Source organism: Marmota marmota, unplaced genomic scaffold, assembly GCF_001458135.2.
Source record: "Marmota marmota marmota unplaced genomic scaffold, marMar, whole genome shotgun sequence".
Taxonomy (NCBI): domain Eukaryota; kingdom Metazoa; phylum Chordata; class Mammalia; order Rodentia; family Sciuridae; genus Marmota; species Marmota marmota.
In genome coordinates this window covers 20,870,744-20,891,477 of record NW_026000242.1, presented here as the reverse complement: position 1 = coordinate 20,891,477, position 20,734 = coordinate 20,870,744, and the positions used below count along the sequence as shown (strand labels likewise).

At 31.9% G+C, this 20,734-nt stretch overlaps 1 protein-coding gene across 1 annotated transcript; it reads right to left on the bottom strand.

The window, feature by feature from the left end:
* Positions 1-2,131: 2,131 nt before the first annotated feature.
* Angptl5 (angiopoietin like 5) lies at positions 2,132-17,060 on the bottom strand. Its single transcript, XM_015490062.2, has 8 exons — positions 16,903-17,060; positions 15,193-15,337; positions 13,006-13,109; positions 12,052-12,145; positions 9,948-10,048; positions 8,284-8,404; positions 5,821-6,006; positions 2,132-2,988 (listed from the first exon to the last, which is right to left on the bottom strand). Exons 1-8 carry the CDS (start codon positions 16,993-16,995, stop codon positions 2,669-2,671), a joined length of 1,164 nt encoding a protein of 387 aa, XP_015345548.1. The 5' UTR covers positions 16,996-17,060; the 3' UTR covers positions 2,132-2,668.
* Positions 17,061-20,734: the final 3,674 nt, after the last annotated feature.

Below are 20,734 nucleotides of genomic sequence, written 5' to 3'. Positions count from 1 at the left end.
TTAAAAGTATGAATAATCCCATTTCTCAGCTTCTGTACAAACACTGAGTAGTGTTACCTCATGTAAATGCTGACAATCTGAGGTCTTAATTTTCATGAGGATTCATGAGATAATTTTATGTTAATTGACCCTTTATCAGCAATTATCAATTGCTGTTCCCATTTGCCTATCTTCTAAGAATATTCTTTACTTATATTTTAAGATGCATCATATATAAGGAATAGAATTTGTCATTTGTTAAAATACTTTTTCTGGTTTTTCTTATGTCTCTAATTTTGCTTGTTGTGTTTGGGGTATATGGAATCTTCAAATATTCAAGTAATCAAATGAAAGATGTACTCATATGTTTGCCTAATATTAAGTAATTTTGTTTTTTAACATATTTAATGAATCTAGAATTTTTATATAATAAAATGTTCCTTTGTAATCTTCAAATTATTAGCCATTTTCCTGATTACCATTTATTTATCTCTTCTCCCACTGACATAATACTCTATTTTCTCCAAATACTGTAAGGTTTTACATATTTTACTAAGTTACAGAATCCATATTCTACTATTCTTTTTCTTCCTCATTATAACTGTTTTGATTTTTTTTTGTTTTTTTCTTTTTTTAGTTGTCAATGGACACTATATCTTTATTTTTTATTTTTATGTGGTGCTGAGTATCAAACCCAGTGCCTCACACAGGCGAGGTAAACACTCTGCCACTGAGCCACAATCCCAGCTCCTTAACTGTTTTTGATTTTATAGCTTGGTGTGAGGGGCAGAATTCTGAGGTATCCAAGAAAAAAAAATCTAGCAGCTGATACACACACATCTTCTCCCAAGTACCTTCAGAAGTCCAGAAGCCCCCTTTATCTCTGGGAATACATTCCAAGACCCCAGGAGAAGCTTGAGACCATAGATAGTACAGAACCCTGTATATACTATGGAGTTTTCTATACATACATACCTTTGATAAAGTATAATTTATAAATTAGGCCCAATAAGAGAGTAACAACAGTAACTAACAATAAAGTAGAACAATTTTAACAACATACTGTACTAAAAAAGTAGGTAAATGTGGTCTCCCTCTCAAAATATCTTGTTATACTATACTGTATTTAGTGTAAGTAACTGAAAACTTTGAAAGAAGAAACACAGAAAGCTAAACCTGAGGTAAGGGGCGGGGGGCAGTAATCCTTCAATGTTTTCACCACCTCCTTAGTCTTTACAGTGGGATTTAAAATGTAAAAGCTCCTAGACTTTACAGTGCCATACGGAAGGTTGGATTCTGGCCCAGACTCTAGACAGCAAGTTTGACTTGCTAAATAGCAAATACTTTAATTTGTAGGTTAATTTGCCTTTTGGTGCTTATATCATCACTATAGGTATAAAAGGCAGTGAGCCCACAGCTCTGTGCTCCTCCAGCCTGGAATGCACTTTACTCCATCAGTAAGACACAGAACCTCAACTGTGCCTCTGCAAGATACACATGGGGAGGAGGCCATGTGAAACCATGTGCACCCATCTGCAACTTTATCTCATGTATATCCTGTTCATGATTTAGTCACTCACTGCCTTGAGAGGATTTCAAAATGAAAGCAATCTGGAACACTGACCTCATTGTCATTTTTGATCATCTCTGAACCCAAATCATATTTTTCATTCTGAACAAGCTTAATCCTGTTCTGAGTTCAGCTAACTCACCCTGACATCAATCCCCTCCTAACTACTTTTAATTCAACCCTCTTCCTACCTCATTTTCAACCACTTGTCTCCTCCTTCGTGCATTGCATAATCTTAACTCTGGACATAGCACTTATTTGTTCAAAGCTACTTCTTGATTGCTTCTCTTGTCTTTCTTATTAATAACTAGCACTTGGCCCAGGATGATCCCTGATGTCTTCTCCCATGAAATCCTTACCATCCAACTCCTTCTAACTCAGGAAGAATAGAAAGGGTCAACTTGCTTCCAAGCACAACTAGACCATTGATTCATCACTCTTTCTCCACTGTCCTTCACTTAAAGTTCTTACCATTCTATGGGTTTAAAGAGCTAAGACATAGATGTGTTTCAGAACGTGACTGATCAGGATATAAATGTACAATAAATTTATTACAATCAAGAACAAAAATATTAACCGAGATAAAATTGAAAAACAAGGGGTTTATTTTTGGCAGCAAACTTGTAAAATATATTGTAACTTCACCAACAAATAACATTTTTAAACATGTGAAGTTTATATAGTAATCTGCATAAAAAGTATTGTTTGTAACTATCTTCAGTGGCAATTTTCAGTTGAGTATGTTATTAATTTATAAAATGAATGTAGAAATAAGTAAAATACTGTCCTCAATTTTCCTAACAATGTACTATGGTTTATAAACTTTAAAGAGGAGGCAAAAATCCTTTGAAAGCACTATAAATTTCAAATTGTTTCACTTAAAACAGATTTGTAATATATCATTAATATAATTAGTAGTAAAAACATACAATATTCCATAATTCTTTTATAAAGTGCTATGAAATTTTAAGTTTTCTAACTAAATTCATAACAAAAATGCCATCTTTAATTAAATTTTAGCTAATATGTTTGAAACCCTAAGTTTTAAAAAAAGGAACTATGTGAAATATTTAATACCAAAAAATAGCTGTGGAACTTGCACTACAATTTAACATACAATTACTTAAAATATGGATTGTAAGTTCTTCTAATTTTCATTGAAACCGATTTAATCTTGACAGGTAAGTTGTTTTTGGTCCAAGTACCCCACTGAATTCCAGATGCAAGTAATTTTCCAGGGAAGTGATGAATGCCATTTAAATTTGCTAGACCACACTGGTTGAACCACCAGCCAGTGTTATTTTTGAGGTGGCTGCAGCTCTTCACAGACTGACCATTGACTAGGCATGCAGGACGGCACCCATCATTATCAACATCTGATGTGCTGAAAGGCATTGCATTTTGATTATCTTCTTTTCTGAGGCCCCGGAATGCATCACCTGAGTAAAACAGATTTTTTTAAGTGACTGAATTTAGAGACAATTTCTATTATTAACCAACCTACTATGCAAAAGCATGGCATCTAGAAATAGAGTTTAATTTATATTTCTACTGTTTAGCATGCTTAAAATCTCTCACAAATCTGGTAATAAATTCCTCAACATGACATGCGTCTTTAAACGGATATTAGATATGAAAGTCAGAAATCAAAATGGAAGTTTGGCTGTGTAGACAAAATCAAATAATTTAGGCCAGAAATGATGGTGTATAGGCCATCATACTAATATGGCAATTGGTAAATAAAGAGAAGAAAATAGCTTACACACTGTAGGTTTTTATACCTACAACTTGCCTCTCTTTAAATAGTTATGAATAGATTAAGGGGAAATTTTTACTTAGATTTATAATTACAAAAGTTGTTGGATGCTATTTAGGGATCATCAAGTTTATATAGAATTCCTAATACCCTCAAGAAAAATTTAGCTATACTCCTGAGGTTATATTTATCTTCATAGATGGTTGTTTGCATAGCCTGATATCTACAATATCCCTTCAAAGATTAAGAATCTTGACCAAGACAACCCAATTTAAGTCGCAGAAGCAAGAATTATAGTTTGCTTCCTAAAGTTTCATGAAATTAACATATTCTTAGTAAATCTATAATACCTACATTTCCCTAAACATAAATTTTGATTAAAAAGCTTTGAAACACTATAAAAAAAGCTATGTACATGTGTAGAGAAACCAAGGCCTACATTTGTTTCATTATATTTCTGAATGGTTGGCATCTTTCAAGATAGTCTTTCAAGGTGCTTTAAGAACTTCATTAATGGTATGGCCTTTCCTAAATTCCAGAGTCTGATGATTATTAAAGTCTCTGGCTCCTCACTTGATGGAAAACAAAATACACACATTGCAGGTATTTTTTTTTCCAGAGAGAATATAATTTTCAACATGAACACCATGCAATACCTTTCAAAAGTTCATAAGAGAGAAATACCATCTATGGAGCATCGCCTAAATTTTGTGATCACTTCATGAATACTCTCCCTGAGCAAAGTGAAACCATCAGAAGAATCACACGTCATATGGGCACCGCAATGGATTATATTTAGCAACATATTTAAAAATATATATATGCATGTCTATTTCTTGAGAAATAGTTCATTAAATGTATTCACCCCATATCCTGAGAAAGTGTAATTAGAGAACATGATACTGTTATCTCTAAGAACCCAGAGAAATTTATCTCAAGTTTCATCATCAGGAATATTTGGATTTCTTATGGAACATTTGTGTTTCTCAAATGGTCAAGTTTATATTCTATTTTTGCTCTGAGCTCAAAGTCAAATTAGTGGCCCATTTCTACCACATACCTAATTACAATTAAGCCCCTAGTTTTACTCATGTTTCTATTTTTACATTCTACTGACACCTTTTTCTTTCACAGTTGTGATTATATTATGTTACCAATAGCTAAAAATTATTTAACAACCTTGTTGGGAAAATGTAGAATAAAGGATGGCAGGGTACTGCAATGAAAAAAAAATTGCCATTTTAAATTTTATCCTCTAACTAGATCATAATTATCTTGTAGAGAACCCCCACATAAACTTCCCAGCATAGCATATTCCATATTTAGATAGTTCTTTACACTTTTAGAGATGAAGCTTTGAAAACTGTATGTTGTAACTCTTTAAAATTTTCCTTATATATCCAGATTTGAATTTCAGACTTTCACCCAATATCCCAAGACTAAACCCCCTCAGATGTCATAGATTCCATCCATACCAGACAACTCTCTGGGCCCTGTAACTTTCCTCCCTTTATGCCTTGACTTGAGCTGTTGCATTTGCCAACATTCACTTGCCAAAAACCTATCCATTGCTCTAAGACCAGGTCCACGGTTTTCAACTGTAAGTATGCCAACATATCCATCTGCCCAAAAGTCACTGAATCAGACTGTGAAAGAGTAATGTACTTTCAAAAAACTTCCCAGCTTTTAACATGAACCCCTTGTTGAAAAATACTCTTCCATGAAAATTTTCTGGTGCAACCAACTGAAATCATTCTCACCCTCCCTTTAGCCCCCAGAGCTCTATTAGCAATCTGTGTTTTCATTGTTATCTTCTCCTCTATATTGTGATCAGTTAAAGAGCTGGAATCATATAATTTTCATTTTTTTATTTCTAACACTGAATATACATAATGAACAAGTGGGTGGGGCATTTACTTCAGTATTTCTTGACTAAAATGTCTTTAAAATTTCAATACCAAAACATGGATTTATCATCAAGTATTTTGAAGTTCTAGAAAATTTAATTTATTTGGAAATGAGTAGATGCATCCAGATAGGGTAAAAAGAACAATAAGTTCTTGTTTCTATCAGCTTGGATTATTGCCCTGGCTCAGGTGTGATGAGCTGGAACTCTTAGGCAAATTACTTAATGTTTTAGGTTTCTTTTCTGGTAAAGTGAAAAGAATACAGACCAGCTTTAACATTCTCTGACTTCTAAATGTCAGCCTCTGTGAATACAAAAACAGGAATAATGCCTTCCTAGACTACCCTCACAGGATCTCTATCCAAAAAGTCAACTGGGATTACATATGGTAAATGTTTTAAAGAATTTTATTAAGTATTTTAAAATCATGAGGTGATACAATGTTCATAACAGAGTTTCAAAACTCCAAACTTGGCCAGCTTTCTCATTTCTAATCTATTATGAGTAATGTAGCATGTACCAAGAGACATGCATTGTTTTTATCTTTACCTATATACTAAGTCGGTGATATTTCCATCTTCTGGAAAATTTTAGGAATAAGAAACTTACCTGCATTTCCTGAATACCGTCCTAAGTGTATTTTAAAAAATCTTGTTTCATCCTCTAGCCAAAAAGTATCATATGATGCATAAGCAAACATGTCATCTTCAGATTCCAAAGCCACATACAGCATAAAACTGGTATTTTTCTGATTTACTATATAAAAAATCTTTTTTAGTCCTAGCCAAAATTCTCCTGTAAAAAAAAAAAATCACTTTGTTTTATTATATTTTAACACAAATTAGAACAATCCTTCCTTATTGAATGTTGGGTGTTATTTAGTGTGTCATTAACTCTGAGATGACTCACACAAATAATTATAGATACTATATGGCCTAGCTCAAATAATTAGTGTTTATCTAATTTACAAAAAAAAAAAAAAATTAAAAAGAAAAAGTTTTCCTACTGATGTTTCACCAAACTGGGGAAAATAAAACTGGTTCATTTTATCTCTCCATATTAAAATCAAAATTTCACTTAAAAACTAAATACAAAGTACAGTTTTTCCATGATATGTCAACAGAAACCTTGTTGAAATATTATGGCAGGTTACAAAATGATGTATACCAATAAAAGTCAGAGGTTTAACTTCCAAATTGGCTGCTCCTAAAGAAATATTTCATGACAATGATCATTTGAAGTTATATTTTCTTTCTCAGAATGTACTTTCTAAACAAATAGTTGTTATAATACAGTGTCAATTACTTATGACTGGAAGTACAATCTAGCAACACTGAAGTATCCCAGGTATAGGGTCAATATTTCCAAGACAATTGTAGATCCAGATGACTCATCAAATTCCCTGATTCAGGCAATGTGCTTCTGCATGCATTTCTAGCTAATGATTTTCTACCTCCCTCTACCCACCATGATGTAGCCTACATGTGGACACCCCAACATATGTCCTTCTACTTGAATTATGAAATTCTCCAAAAACTTAAGAATGTAGTCAAAACAAACTTCAAAGAGTTAAAGCATAATGTGACAGCATAAAACTCTTGAAACTGTAACTAAGATACTAAGTACTCCTCTAAAGCTTACAGAGGTATTTTAGCTAACATCCAGTTAGAATTGAAAAGTATCCAGAATAAATATGGTAAGAAAGTGAGCACTATCAATTGGGTCCCTACAGGGTCTGTTTAGTCGCATACAGTTATAACCCTTCAACTTAAGCATCTCTGTCATCTTTCCCCTTTGCTCCAACCTCATATTTAAGACTGAACTGTACATTTTCCTTAATCCCCAATTTATTTTTAAAAATGAATCAGGTACAAGGCAGTCTTAGTTTGCATGAAAATACCTGCATGAAGACCTTATTAGTCAAAACTCACATCACCTCCCTATAGAAATAAGCAAGAAGTAAAGAAAAAGATAATAGGAAGTCTATATGTCAATCTATGACTACTTAATTCAGGAGGAAGCACTCAATGGGAGATTAGAAATAATGCTGAAAAAATACAAGTATTTAACTGCATGCAATTATTTAACTGCATGGCAATTATCTATAAGCCAAATGCCTTCTAAAATTATTAGCATGCAGGACCAACACTACCACTTACTGAATCTTTAGATGATATTCTTATGGGAGGATAAACATTTTACATTATAATAACAACCATTAAAGTAACTTAAAAATTAACAAAACCGCCTGTGGAAGTTCCAACTAATATAAATGGTTCAAAAATACTGGTGTTTCTGTTTACTAGCAAAACTGATGCTGCCATGTGGCAATAATGTAAACAGATTTTACAATTCAACAGGGTTTTATAATTTTTAAATTTTGAGCAAAGGTAATGCTTATTAATATTTTATAAAACATTGTATTCAATTCAAATCATCTGAATTTGATCATACCTTAATTCTTTGTTTAATTTGCTTGTGTGGACACAGCATATCAAAACTTTTAAGATATATGGCAATCTTGCCCATTTACATTTTCTTAGTACAGAAGACAAGAACTCTACTGGAAACATAATAGATACTTAATAAATATCCAGCTTAGAGTTTTTAATAAACTCACATTTCAACAATAACTAAATATAAATATTTCTAGACCTCAACTGTTAGAGTCTGTAAACAAGTCTGGATGGTGCCTGGCAAAATGCCAGAGGGAGTGGTTTGTGAAGTAACACCAGCGAGCCATTAAGTGTGGAGATTTCTTATTGGTTGACTGATGTATCTAGTTTATGCTAATTAAGATAAGCTGAGTAAAATGTATAAATACCTCTGTTGTCCTACAATAAACGGCTTCCACTCCTGCTGTATCAATCTACACAAGTTCTTCGTCACCCCCCCCCGGCTATTTTGCCCAGCCAGCCGGGCTGCGGCACTCAACTGAAGAACATTTTATCCATGAAGATAGGGTATTTGATTCATATTTTTATAATCATATATATTTGCTATTTTTACGAATACAGATATAGTCTTTCGAAATAATATCAAAAGATAGAATACAAATACATAAAAATTGACCTAAAAGATCACCAAATCCATCCAGATAATCACACCATAACCTCTGAAAATCAATTGTCCCATCAATCCTCTTCTGTATCACGGTCCATCCACCTCCTCTATAATCCATGTCACACATTACCTAAAACAGGCCAAGAAAATACCAAAATAATACATCATTATTTTCATTATGTGATAATATAAAACTCATGCTTCATCAGTAGGCCTAAACAAAAAGATGATACTTTCATTAAACATTGTGAATGCAATTGTATGCCATTAACATATTCAGATTTCTTACATGCCTAGAAATAATACTGTTTATTATAAAAACCAACTTATAATTAACCAAATTATAGTCCCCTTATCAGTCACCTTTTAAAATATATAATTGTGGCATTTTAAGATTATCCTATTATGCCTCAACTCTATAAATATCTTCCAGTTTAGTAATAACAATTCTGTTCTGATGTGATAGGAATATATTAATTTCAAACTAACTCTTTCTTTGAATTAAAACACTAACCTTCTTTTTTTACTGTGTTAAAAATGCCTTTATGCCTGCCCTTGATTGTTCTTTCCCACAAGCTGTTCAGCCTGGCATTTTCAGACACAAAGGCAGGATCTGTGCCTTCCCAGCAGGCGCTTAGGGACACATGTGTTGATGGTACGTAAAATGCCCCTAAGAGAGCACCTGCAGGGGACTTGTCCAAGCGTCAGGGGAAGAGAACAGAGCAACCCTCTCCAAAAGAAACTTCCCACGCAGAGACAGAGAAAGCAGTGTGGAGGAAGTTAGGGAACCAACACTTCCCCACATAAGAGGGAATTATGCATCCCACTCTTGACAAAATTAGAAGCCTTCCTTGCCACGGCTGTTCAGATCCATGTTTGAATCTGTAGGCAAAGTAATTTAAGTAATTTTAAAATTATTTCCCACCTAATTCCCAGTTTTTGACATCTTGTCAATAGATTACAAAAGAAATAATGGTAGTAACTCTAAGAAGAGAAACTGGTAGAATCTAAGTAGAAAAAAAAAAAACGTATTTTACTGAGCAATAAACACCATCAATAAGGAAAAAGTATCATAAATTTTCTTATGCACAAAGAAAAAGTACCCAGGATAAAACACATATATGTATAAACACGCACATGTACATTATTTCTAGTAGAAATTTCTACCAGAAATCCCACCATGACTATTAAGAATAGACATAAGAGTAATTCATTTTATTCAAATTAAGAGTGAATAGATCAGTTCAAAAGGTTTTTTTAAAAAATTATTAACTTCTTATACAATCATTTGTCATCAAAAGAAAGTATAATAATTAATAGGAGGTAAATCAAAAGTATTTTTAGTAGGCTCCCAGGCAAAAGAGACCACCAGTATTTTCTAGAGACAATTTAAGGAATGGATTTATATTGCACAGTTCTGCCTACTATAAGGATAATATAAGATCTTGCACCAAATGGATTTACTTTTAGTGTGCAATCATGGAAATTCAAATAGACAAGTGAAAGGTAGTCTAGTTCTTTTAATAGTTTATGATGGGGCATTAGTATTATAGAAAACCAAAAAAATTATTAATTTATAATTTCCAAGAAAAAATATTAAACAATGAAATTTTTAATGTTAATTAAATTGGTTGTATGTTTATCTTATCACAAATAATAAGATAAAACTTTACCTCAAATGGATAACTAGAGCCTTCTGGGTAGATTATATATAAACCACTTGGTGTTTTGGTCACAGAGCCAAAGGTATCTTTAATATCAGTGCAATCTAAACCTAGGAAAATAAAATTAGTTATTTAGGATATTTTAAACTGAAAGTCATTTCACTGTAGAGAACTAATACAGCTATCTAAAATTATTACTAAAATTTTCATTAATCATCTGAATGGTTTTAATATCTTAGAAATAAAAAGTGATTTAGAAACGAGGAAGTGATTTGCACTCTATACTGTTTAAATGTTTTATTTGGGATAAACACTTATAAGTATTCCTTCTTTTATAAAATACATAATACCTTTTCAGGAAACTAGGTTTTTCTTAGAGGGTATAGTGCTCAAAGGAAATTTATATGAAAGGAGAGGATAAAACTCAGAATAAGTGTATTGACTACTATTGATACATCCTTGACTACTTTATTTCAAATTTCAGAGACTCTAATGTGTTGCAGGTCACTATTAACAATAGCCAAAAAAATGGAAAGGAGAGATCACTTTCTTCACCAAGGAGAACTTAAGCTTGAAGTTAGGACTCATTCTATAGATAGCAGTTAGTGCTGTCATAGCTCATAATCACCTTCTACAAAGCATTCAGTTCCCAGGGGACTGTAAGCATATGAATGTGGAAGTGATATTATACTGTACTACAAGTATTACATTTTACTTGAAGACAATCTATGGTATCTTCTGTAAATGCTCTTACAGCATCAGTTTCTTAGATGCTTGCCTTTGAGTCCTGGTTCTACTCCTTTCTAGCCAAGAACCATTAACTAACCTTTCAAAGTCTTGCTTTCTCTGCTTAATATTGGAATAAAAATAGCACTATCTACTTAATAGTGTTATTCTAACAATTTACATAGCAAGGAATTATATAAAGCCCCAAGCACAGGGCCTATCACGTATTAATATATAGAAAATATCTTCAAAAGTTAGCTATAAAAGATGGCCCACTTTGTTCCTCATTTCCAAGAAACAGATTAGTTGCCTATGTTCTAAATTGTTGAGACATTCTTATATTGACTTCATGATAGACGTTCACACTGAAGGACTGATCTAGGCTGGAGTATCTGCTTTGTCTACCATACAAATAAATGTGAACAAATTATTTATATTTTCTGGGCTGTATACTCCTCATATGATGATGATTATACCAAGCTTTTATATCATACTTACTATGCATTGGGCAATATTTTAAGAGTTTTCATGTATATATCCATTTACTCCTCACAACAACTATGTGAAGTAGGTACTATCAGTCTACTGTTGAGGAAACCAATACCAAAAAATGGCAGATCAACGATTTGAGGCCAGACTGACACCAGTCTCCATGCTCTTAACTACTGTGTTACACTACCTACAAAGAGGCAGTTATGGAAAATACATTTTGTTTAAAATAATAAAATAACATGAAAGCACCTGTCTTTGTACCTAGAACATAAAAGATGCCCGGGCATTGTTTATTTTCTTCCCTTCCTAAGTAATAAATAAATATTGCATACTAAGCCCTTAATGATATTTATTTGCTTGGAACTCTTTGGTATAAATTTATATTTATAAGGTTTATAGAGTTTTTTTCTTAGAAGTCCAAGTCCAGAGAAATCAATGTGCTGTATTTAAGTATGAAAGCGCTTGCTTTCTGTTTATTTCTCTTAAATTTCTTTTTCTTTTCAAATTTCATATCCCAGTTTGAAACATTTCATACATGTCAAAAACATTTTTTACAGGTGGGAGGAATTCTAAAACTTTCTTTTCTTCTGTTTAAAAAGTAATTACTAATAAAATACCAAAGGGAGAAGCCCAGAATAAAGCTACTCTAAAATTATTCTCTTTTCAACAAATTCAGGTTATATTTTTATACTCGTGGATTAGAGAAGTTTTCCAGTTTAGGAAAATACACTTTGTCTATGGTGTAATTTACTTAATGGCAGGTATTAGTCCTCCTGTCTGTTAGAGAATAAGGAGCTGCATTTTTTAAACAAAATTTTTAAATGCACAAGCTGTCCAGGAAATTTTTAAGTAATAAAAGACAAATATGAAAAGGCTGAAATACCAAAGCTCTCACCATGTGACTGAACCGGTCTGTGAGGAAAAGGATCCAGCTGTTTTCTAAAAACTTCTGTAGTCAAAAGGAGAACTCGATTCATGAGTTCATTAACCTAAACACACATATACATACACACATACACAAATATTTAAATAAATTTATGTTTGAACAAAACTCCTTTAGCTAAATTATAGAAAAGTTATCTCTAAACCGCTTATAAACCCAGCTTTGAAATACATAATGAGGCCCCTTTTCCTAGACTGAATTCTTACTGCTTTGCCAAAACAGTAAAGTCTTAGTTAAATAACAATCATTAAATTCAGTAGTGTCTGTGTCCCTAACCTTGATTTTTCCTGACCCTGTTTTTCATTTGACTGCTTTACCAGATTGTGCCTGAATCTGAATTGTTGCTATTGCTTCCCTTTGCTCTTCAAGTCATCCTCCACACCACCATCAACTGCGTCACCGCATGTCCTTGCTCAAGCAATTCAGTGGCCTCATGGGGTGGCATAATTTAGCTTCTGATTATTCCTTTAGCCTGTTTTTCTTATGTACTCTCCAACCTACCTCATCAGCCACTTCATCCCTGAACTATCTCCAAGAAGCTCCCCCCACAATGGAACATACTCTCCTACTTACTGAACCTTCATGACTTTTAAAAGATGTACTTAGCTCTCATGACTCAGCTCACAGGCTTGCTCCTCTGAGAAGTTTTCTTGTATCTCAAATTTCTTTTTTGTGTATTCTAACAGCGGCCACGTTTTTCCAATGAATTTATCTGCCCCACTACACTGTATGCTCCCAGCGTTTTTATTGCTTTTTGTTTACATAAGACTTACTATTTTGCCTCTCACATAGTAGGAACTAAATAGATATCTGAACATAAATGAAGAAAAATAATTATGCCCGCAGTTACCTATGAATCAGTGTGTATGCACACAGAATAACAACATAATACTGAAACATCCATACCTGATTAGATAAATAGTCCAGGGAGGCTTGTTGCTCATCCATTATATTTCTTAATAGTTTTTTCATACTTCGTGTGTAGGAAACAATAGAATTTTGCAGATTTCCTTAACCATAATAAAATGGATACTAAATATTATGTTATTATAGAAAACTACAGTGAAAAATAATGAGGTTAACATGATTTTGGATAAATATGGAAACAATAATATCTCAATTTATCTGAGCATTCAGAACCATACATTTTTGTTACTTCATATTGTTCATTCATTATTAACCAAAAAAACAATTGTTTCAACATTTCTTAATAAAACTATACTTCCTAATAATGTAGATTACCTGAAATAATTAATCTAATCTTTTCTAATTAAAAGACAACATTCTGAATATTAGCTAATACTTTCTAAAAGAAAGGAAGCAAAAGGTTCAGGATTCTTCAATTCTTACTATGCAAGAAGGTAAAAAAGTAACAATTCACTGGCTTACCAAGCAAGTTGAGTTTAAAGATAAATCTTTGTTTTAATTTTTTATAATGCTATATTTTTTAACTTTTTTTTTGGTTGTTGAGGAGCTTTACTTTTATTTATTTATATGCAGTGCTGAGAATTGAGCCCAGTGTCTGATACATGCTAGGCAAGCGATCTACTACTGAGCCACAACCCCAGCCCTAAAACTGTATTTTCATATAATTAAATTACTAGTATATATGCACATAGGATAGACCTTAGTCAAAGGTTTTGGTCAGTTAGTTTCTGAAGGAACTTTTGCATATATTTTCTTTTTTAAAAACATTTTTAGCAGGGCACAGTGGTGCACACCTGTAATTCCAGCATCTTGGGAGGCTGAGACAGGAGAATTAAGAGTTCAAAGCCAACCTTAGCAACTTTGAGGAACTTCTAAGCAACTCAGTGAGACCCTGTATCTAAATAAAATACAAAATAGGGCTGGAGATGTGGCTCAATGGTTAACTACTCCTAAGTTCAATACCTATTAACAAAAAAAAAAAAAACTTTTTTAATAGAAAATATTCTATATTCAATATTTCTTAAAGATAAATTGAAAAAAAATTGCAAGTAGTTTTTTGTCCTAGTATATTTGGGATTATGTTTCCATAATGTTCTATCATCTTTAATATTTCCTACACCAAAGACATCCTTAGTAAATATAATCATCAGAATCAAGAAAAATATTTACTATATTTCTCAGACCTTAGTATTACCTATGATACTGATATTGACCTCTATAACAAAAGAACCCTGACACGATTTCATATATTATCCTTTTAAAAATATTTTATTTCTAAGTTTATTTCACCTGAATGATAGAATCACATTAGTAATTTCTGATTATTTTTAATTCTGACTCATCCAGATTTATCTTTTTAATTTTCATTATTATTTTAAAAATTAGAATTATTATTGTTAAAAACTTATTATAAAAAAGTCTATTAGCTTTTTTCTGGATTTAGATATCTATCTTGATGGGACTAAAACTGCATTCATTGGTTTGAGAAGCTTGTAACCCTTATGTTATACACAGAATTATTATACTAAAGTAGAAACTTCATACTTCCTGATGTAGCCATGATGGTCCTATAAGATCTGGATCAGATCATCAGCTCCACCCTTTCCAATCTCCCTTCTTTATCCTGTTTCTTATGAATACATAGTAAATAAAAAAAAACCTGTACTGTGACTAACTTTTTAAATTAAGTTAAACTTTTTATTTATTATGCTTTGCTACATAAATCAACTATGATTTGTTTTATACCTTTTGCATTAGTTCTTATAATAGTATTCAATGCTAATGTATTGGGTTTTAGAATTTTCTTCCTCTCAAAAAAAAAAAAGAAAAAGAAAGAAAAAAGAAAAAGAAAGAAGAAACTCTAAATCTATGTGAAATTTCCTAGGGATCTAATGAAAGGAAGAAAATATCCCTGGAAAAATTAATATATTCCTATCAGAATCTTCTGGTTTGTCCCTCCCTCTGTGGTCAGTTGATGCCACAAAGCTATATGGTAGAAGAATCCATTCATTTACCAAATATTTATTTTATTAAGTACCTACTACATGTCAAATACATACATATTTACATACCTAGAGTGATGGGGATGTATATAAAATGACCCAGATGTCCACCTATAAGTAACAAGTTGTATCCCTTTACAATTGTGGTTATTTTAATACTTACTACACATGAAATGTTTTTCTTCTCGTGTAATTTTAGTTTTAGCATCACATGATTCTTCACAGTCTTCCTTAAAAACAGTATCATTACTTTGAATTCCATCTTTTGCATTAGATACATCTTCTATAACATTAACTACTGGAGAATCCTTTACATTAAAAAATAGAAATAAGGACAAATATTAAATGTTGTACGATATAATAAATAAGAAGCCTTATAGAAAAAAGAAAGCTTGGAATACAGGACGAAGATGATCAGCAGAAAAAAATATAACAAACTGGTTAGTTCAAAGTCCCACAAATAAACCTTATAGGTAAATTTCAGATACAGACAATAAACATATGTTAATTTAATAGTTTCACTGTCCTCTTTTCTTTTTAAATTCTGAAATAATTTATTTAGGGTTTATTTTCATTTCTGACTCTATGGTCTTAACATTTAACTTTTATAAATTTATATGTGTAATACAGAGCTGACCCATCTCTCTTCCAAGAATCTTGCAATTTGAACTTCTTTGAAAAAGGACTAAGAAGTTTCCCTGAGATATCTACAGTATTTCTAGCCAAGTGGACTTTCTGCCACCACTGTTAGAAAATATTAAAAAAAAAATGCATAGGAAGCTGGAATAAAGTTGTATAAGCTAAAATATCAAAAAATATGAAAGGTTAAGTGTTTATAGATTTGAAAGTTACTAGTGATAAAAGAAAACAGTCTAGACTTTTGATTTGCAAAATCAACATTAAAAGGCCAACTATAGTTGTCATTCCAAAGCTATCTATATTTGTTGGCACCCTATTGCTTTCCTCAATATAAAACATTCTTTGGTAAAAGTCACATAAATTTAATAACTCTGTTGTTAAATGAAAATAATAACAAGTTCTTCCCTGCTTTTGCTGGATATTGAGAGAAAATTACAGGGTTAACCATGTTATAAAAATCTTTGCCCCTCAAAAGATGCTTACATTTTTTTTTTACATAGATCTATTTTAAACTTCTTGCTGTTTCTTTTTACCTCTATAATGACTAACATGCTTTCAAAAATCTAGATAATAGCTATCCTTTTTTCAGTATGTTTGTTAATTTGTAGCAAGTATTTTAAAGAATTAAATCAATATTTTTGTAGCATTCTTAGAATTAATTCTTGTTTTAACCATGGAACCTTGGAATTTTGTTTGAGACAATGATAAATACATTTCATGACATTGAAAAATCAAAAACCAACATTTAGCTATGTGGAGGAACTAAAATCCCCTAAGAACTCCTAATATTTTATAAACCATACCAGCTATCACTCTGATATTGTTGTGGGTGAAATTTTTAATGTCCTAAGTAACCATTCACAGCACTATATTTGAACTTCAAAATGATATAAAATTGCTTTTTTAAAAAGCAAAGTCATTTTCAGTTTCCTCTGAGATACTTCATTATCAAAGTTAGTTGGAAAGTTGAGAATTAGTTTTTAAGCTAAGCCCTAGATTTCTTTCAAACAAAAAAAAAGACTTTATGAGAAAATTGTTAACAGTCAACTCTAAGTTTATAGTTTCTTCAGTTTAAAAACAGTAACCTTTAAGCAATCTCAACATTTCAAAATAACCATTTAAATTAATCTATAAATTACATTTGGTATTATGATTAGTCTTTTCAAACTTATAGTTTATATCTTGAAAGCTAATCATGCTTTCTTAGTTAAAATATTATTGCTAGAATTCTTACCTTAGAATGATGTACACAATTACCTTGTACAGCTTCCCCACAAATAAAAATAAATACATTTAAAAATAAGAATGAAGCTTGTGATGGATACATTATATTTTTCTTGGATAAATGAAAACACTTCTTCAAATATCAGTCAGCTCTCTGTGGAAAGAAATACAGTGCATAGAGTCTTCAGTTAAAAATTTCTGGAAGTTGTACAATAAAAACAGAAGCCAATACTTACTGGTTTCCATGCCCTCGTTTGAAACAACACCCTTCATATGAAAAACAAGGAATCCTGTAGAGATCCTGTCATTTTAAGTTATACAAAACCTTTTTTTATCTTGTCATGCCTGCTTCATAAATCCATGATTTTGCTATCTAGGCAAAAAATACATAGATAAGTAGATATATAAATAGGCACAATATGAATTTATAAATTCAATTAGTTTTAATGAGGCAGATTTTTTTGCCTTTGAAAAATGCCTTTGAAAAGTTATATCTCAAAAACTGTAAAATAGTTTGCACAAAAAAGGGAAGTATAAATGATTAAAAGAGTGGGAAGAATATTACATTAGAACTATTTCCAAGTTATAAGAAAAAACTTGTTCAGTATGGATATCCAAAGCAGATATTTCAGATTTAAAATATGCTTTTAAACTGAATATAGCTATTATTAATGATCATAATAACTACATAATTGCCAAATTTCTAGGACTTCAGGTGATTTTTACATCTTTCAGCTTCATTGTTAAAAATTCAAAAATTTGAATGTAACAAATATTGTTATTTAAAATGACCACTCTGGGGGGGCTGGGGTTGTGGCTCAGCGGGTGGAGCGCTCACCTAGCACATTCGAGGCACTGAGTTTGATCCTCAGCACCACATAAAAGTAAATAAATAAAATAAAAATATTGTGTCTAACTACAACTAAAAAAAATAATAAATAAAATGACCACTCTGAAAGTCGATAGAGAATGTGTATAATGAGTCTTCAAATTTTCCTTTATAGTGGTTCCTTTTCTTCATCTTAGAATCATATCTAAAACTTCATTATACTAAGTTATGAGGCAAAGTAAAACTTTTTTGAATCTTTTTTTCTGGTTCAAACTACTGTTTTTTCTTTCTCCTTTACTAGCGTAAGAACTGGAAGGCAAGAACCATGTCACAGTTTTTATAGTAGTAATGCAGTGGCTGACACACAATAGGCATGCAAGTTATCTACTCTGAAAAAGAAATCTTAAATTATCTCTTTGTGCCTCTACCTGCTATTTAAACCCAAACTCTTATTTACTGATACTTCTTTCCCAGAGTTTCTCAGGAGAGGCTGTGTGAGGTGTGTGGGAGTGCTGTCTACCTGGTTTACATCTTGATTTCTCCTCCCCAATATTGTTAAAGTTCATTTACTCCTTTGTAGAATGGAGATTGTTGTCTGAATTGACTGATTTAATGTACGTAAGCCCTTAACACAATGTGTGGGATACAACAATGGAATGTTGGGTGGTGTCATTTTTCATTTTATCTATGAAACAGCTTCACCAGTTTCATAGATATTTTTCATTTTATCTATATGCAGGGCCAACACTGGTCACAATATTAAAGACCTTTGTCATCCTTTTTTGGAGTAGAAGAGTATATCTCATTAATTATAAATCTTTAGTTGAAGTCTTATGAAATTGAAATGAAGATGACGGGACTTTGACTATTTGAATCAACCAGACATTAAAAATCTTTGTTCTTTCAGTTTTTTATTTCACAGAGATATAAATTCAGGAAATTCTTGTTTGAGCAAGAAAATACTTTTGCAGAAGATGGGAGAAAAAATAGCCTCAGCCAAGATAAAAATGAAAGCACAAAAAAATTGTTCATCACAGGCTGCCACATGACTTGCCAAGTTGTAAGCATTGTTAAATTAAATAAGCAGAAAACCATTGGTGAAGCTGTCTCATATTCAAAGCTCCTTTGTAAAAAACCATAACCTAAGGTAAGAGTGTATATTTGTAACAAATAACCAGTTTTCAGTCCATCACAAACAGTTGAGCTTCAGCCAATCAGAAGAAGCCAACTTAGTAGGCCATGCCCAAATAAGACAAAAGCATAGCTATAGCCAATCAGATATTTCTCTATTTTGCTTCTGTGTTGAGTCTATAAAGGCTTGCAGCTCACACTGCTGAAGAGCTCTTTGAACTCCTTCTGGTTCTGAATCCTGCCTGATTTCATAAATTGCTCTTTGTTTAAACAAACTCTATTAAGTTTAATTCATCTCAAGTTTTTCTATTAACACAGTATTCAAATTAGATGTTATATGAACCTACCTTTTAACTATAAAATGGTTAATTGTTTTGTAAGTAAAATATCTTTTGCAAGCAGAACATTTATGAAACCATGTTAATGAAGTTGGATGTCTAATAGCAATATCTTATTTAACTCATTTGAATCCTCTTTTCCTTCTCCCTACTTATTCCTTCCCATCTTAGTAAATAACAATACTCCTTATACCGTGTTCCAGCCCTAAATCTGAGCATCACAGTTGACTCCTTTTCTTTCTTAGACTTGCTACAACCATCTATCAACACATTTTATTGACCCATGGCTCAAATTTTAAACACTAATTTTTAAACAATTCTATCACACTATAATAGTAGTAGTCTCTATCATCTTTCACCTAATCTGCTCTCTATATAAATATTCTACAGATCCTCAATATTTCTCTTATCTCCTATAGTTTCCCTATAGCAGCTAGCATGACCCTCATTAAAGGTTAAATTAATTCAAAACTCTTCAATGGCTTACCCTCCACTGGAAGTTCGATTTTATCGTAAGTCCTTGCATATAACATAAGTCCCCACTAAATCTGAGCCATATGTTTCTCCAATTTTATGTTTTAGCATTCTTCCCATATCTCATTCTTCCCCAGCCATAGTGGTCTTCTTGATGTTGAACAGACCAACATGATTCTGCCCTCAGAGCCTTTTGTTCTTATAACTCCTTATGACTCTAATATACTTCATCCAGATAGTTGCATGAAACCTTTCTCCTTCATTCAAACCTCTGCCCTAATTTCCGTTCCTTAGGGGCCTTTCCTGAGAACTCTAGCTAAAATAGAACAGACATTAACCTGTAACACCCACACTACTCTATTTTTTCCTTATAGCACTTTTTACTACCTAATATGTTTATTCTTTTATGGAAGAAAAATAAATGTTTCATGAGAGTAATATTTTTAAGCTTTATTCACCACTATATTACTAGTACCTAGAAAGTGTTTGGCATGCTTGGCATAGAGTGCTCAACATATATTTCCTTAATAAAATAATTTATTCTTTAAAATTATTATTAATAATTATCTTAAAATTATTTTATGGTTTTGAAGTGTGAAAGAATTAAGCATTAGATGGCTGGGGATGTAGGTCAGTGAGTGTGCACTTACCTACATGCTGAAGAACCTGGATTGATACCCAGCATTGCAAAAAAAAATGAATAAACGTTATATTTAATTCAGATGTTTTCTTTGATAAAATATAGGGATTTTAGTCTATTATTATTGCTTACATCATATTTTCCTTTCCTGCTAAAAGATATCTTCTATAAAATCTAACTATAAAAACTTTTTTAAAGAATCTAGCACTATACAACTTAAATGCAATGTGGAAAACCTGAACAATATTTTGAAGAAAGAATTTTTAAAATAAAAATATCTATGATTTTTAAGAATTGATAACCTTAAGTTTCTTCTTGGTTTTTATTGTAAAGTAATGCTTAAATGAAGACTGATTACATAAGCATTTGTAGCCAAATGAGAAACAAAATCATGCTTCTTAATAAATATGCCATACAACAAAGCAATAAC

Excerpts from the sequence above, each read along its gene's own strand:
- Angptl5 (XM_015490062.2), bottom strand. The coding sequence starts at position 16,995 with ATGTATCCATCACAAGCTTCATTCTTATTTTTAAATGTATTTATTTTT. Across the intron at positions 15,338-16,902 it reads ATTGTGTACATCATTCTAAG|GATTCTCCAGTAGTTAATGT; the intron begins GTAAGAATTCTA and ends TTTAATGTAAAG. Across the intron at positions 13,110-15,192 it reads AGAAAAACATTTCATGTGTA|GAAATCTGCAAAATTCTATT; the intron begins GTAAGTATTAAA and ends ATTATGGTTAAG.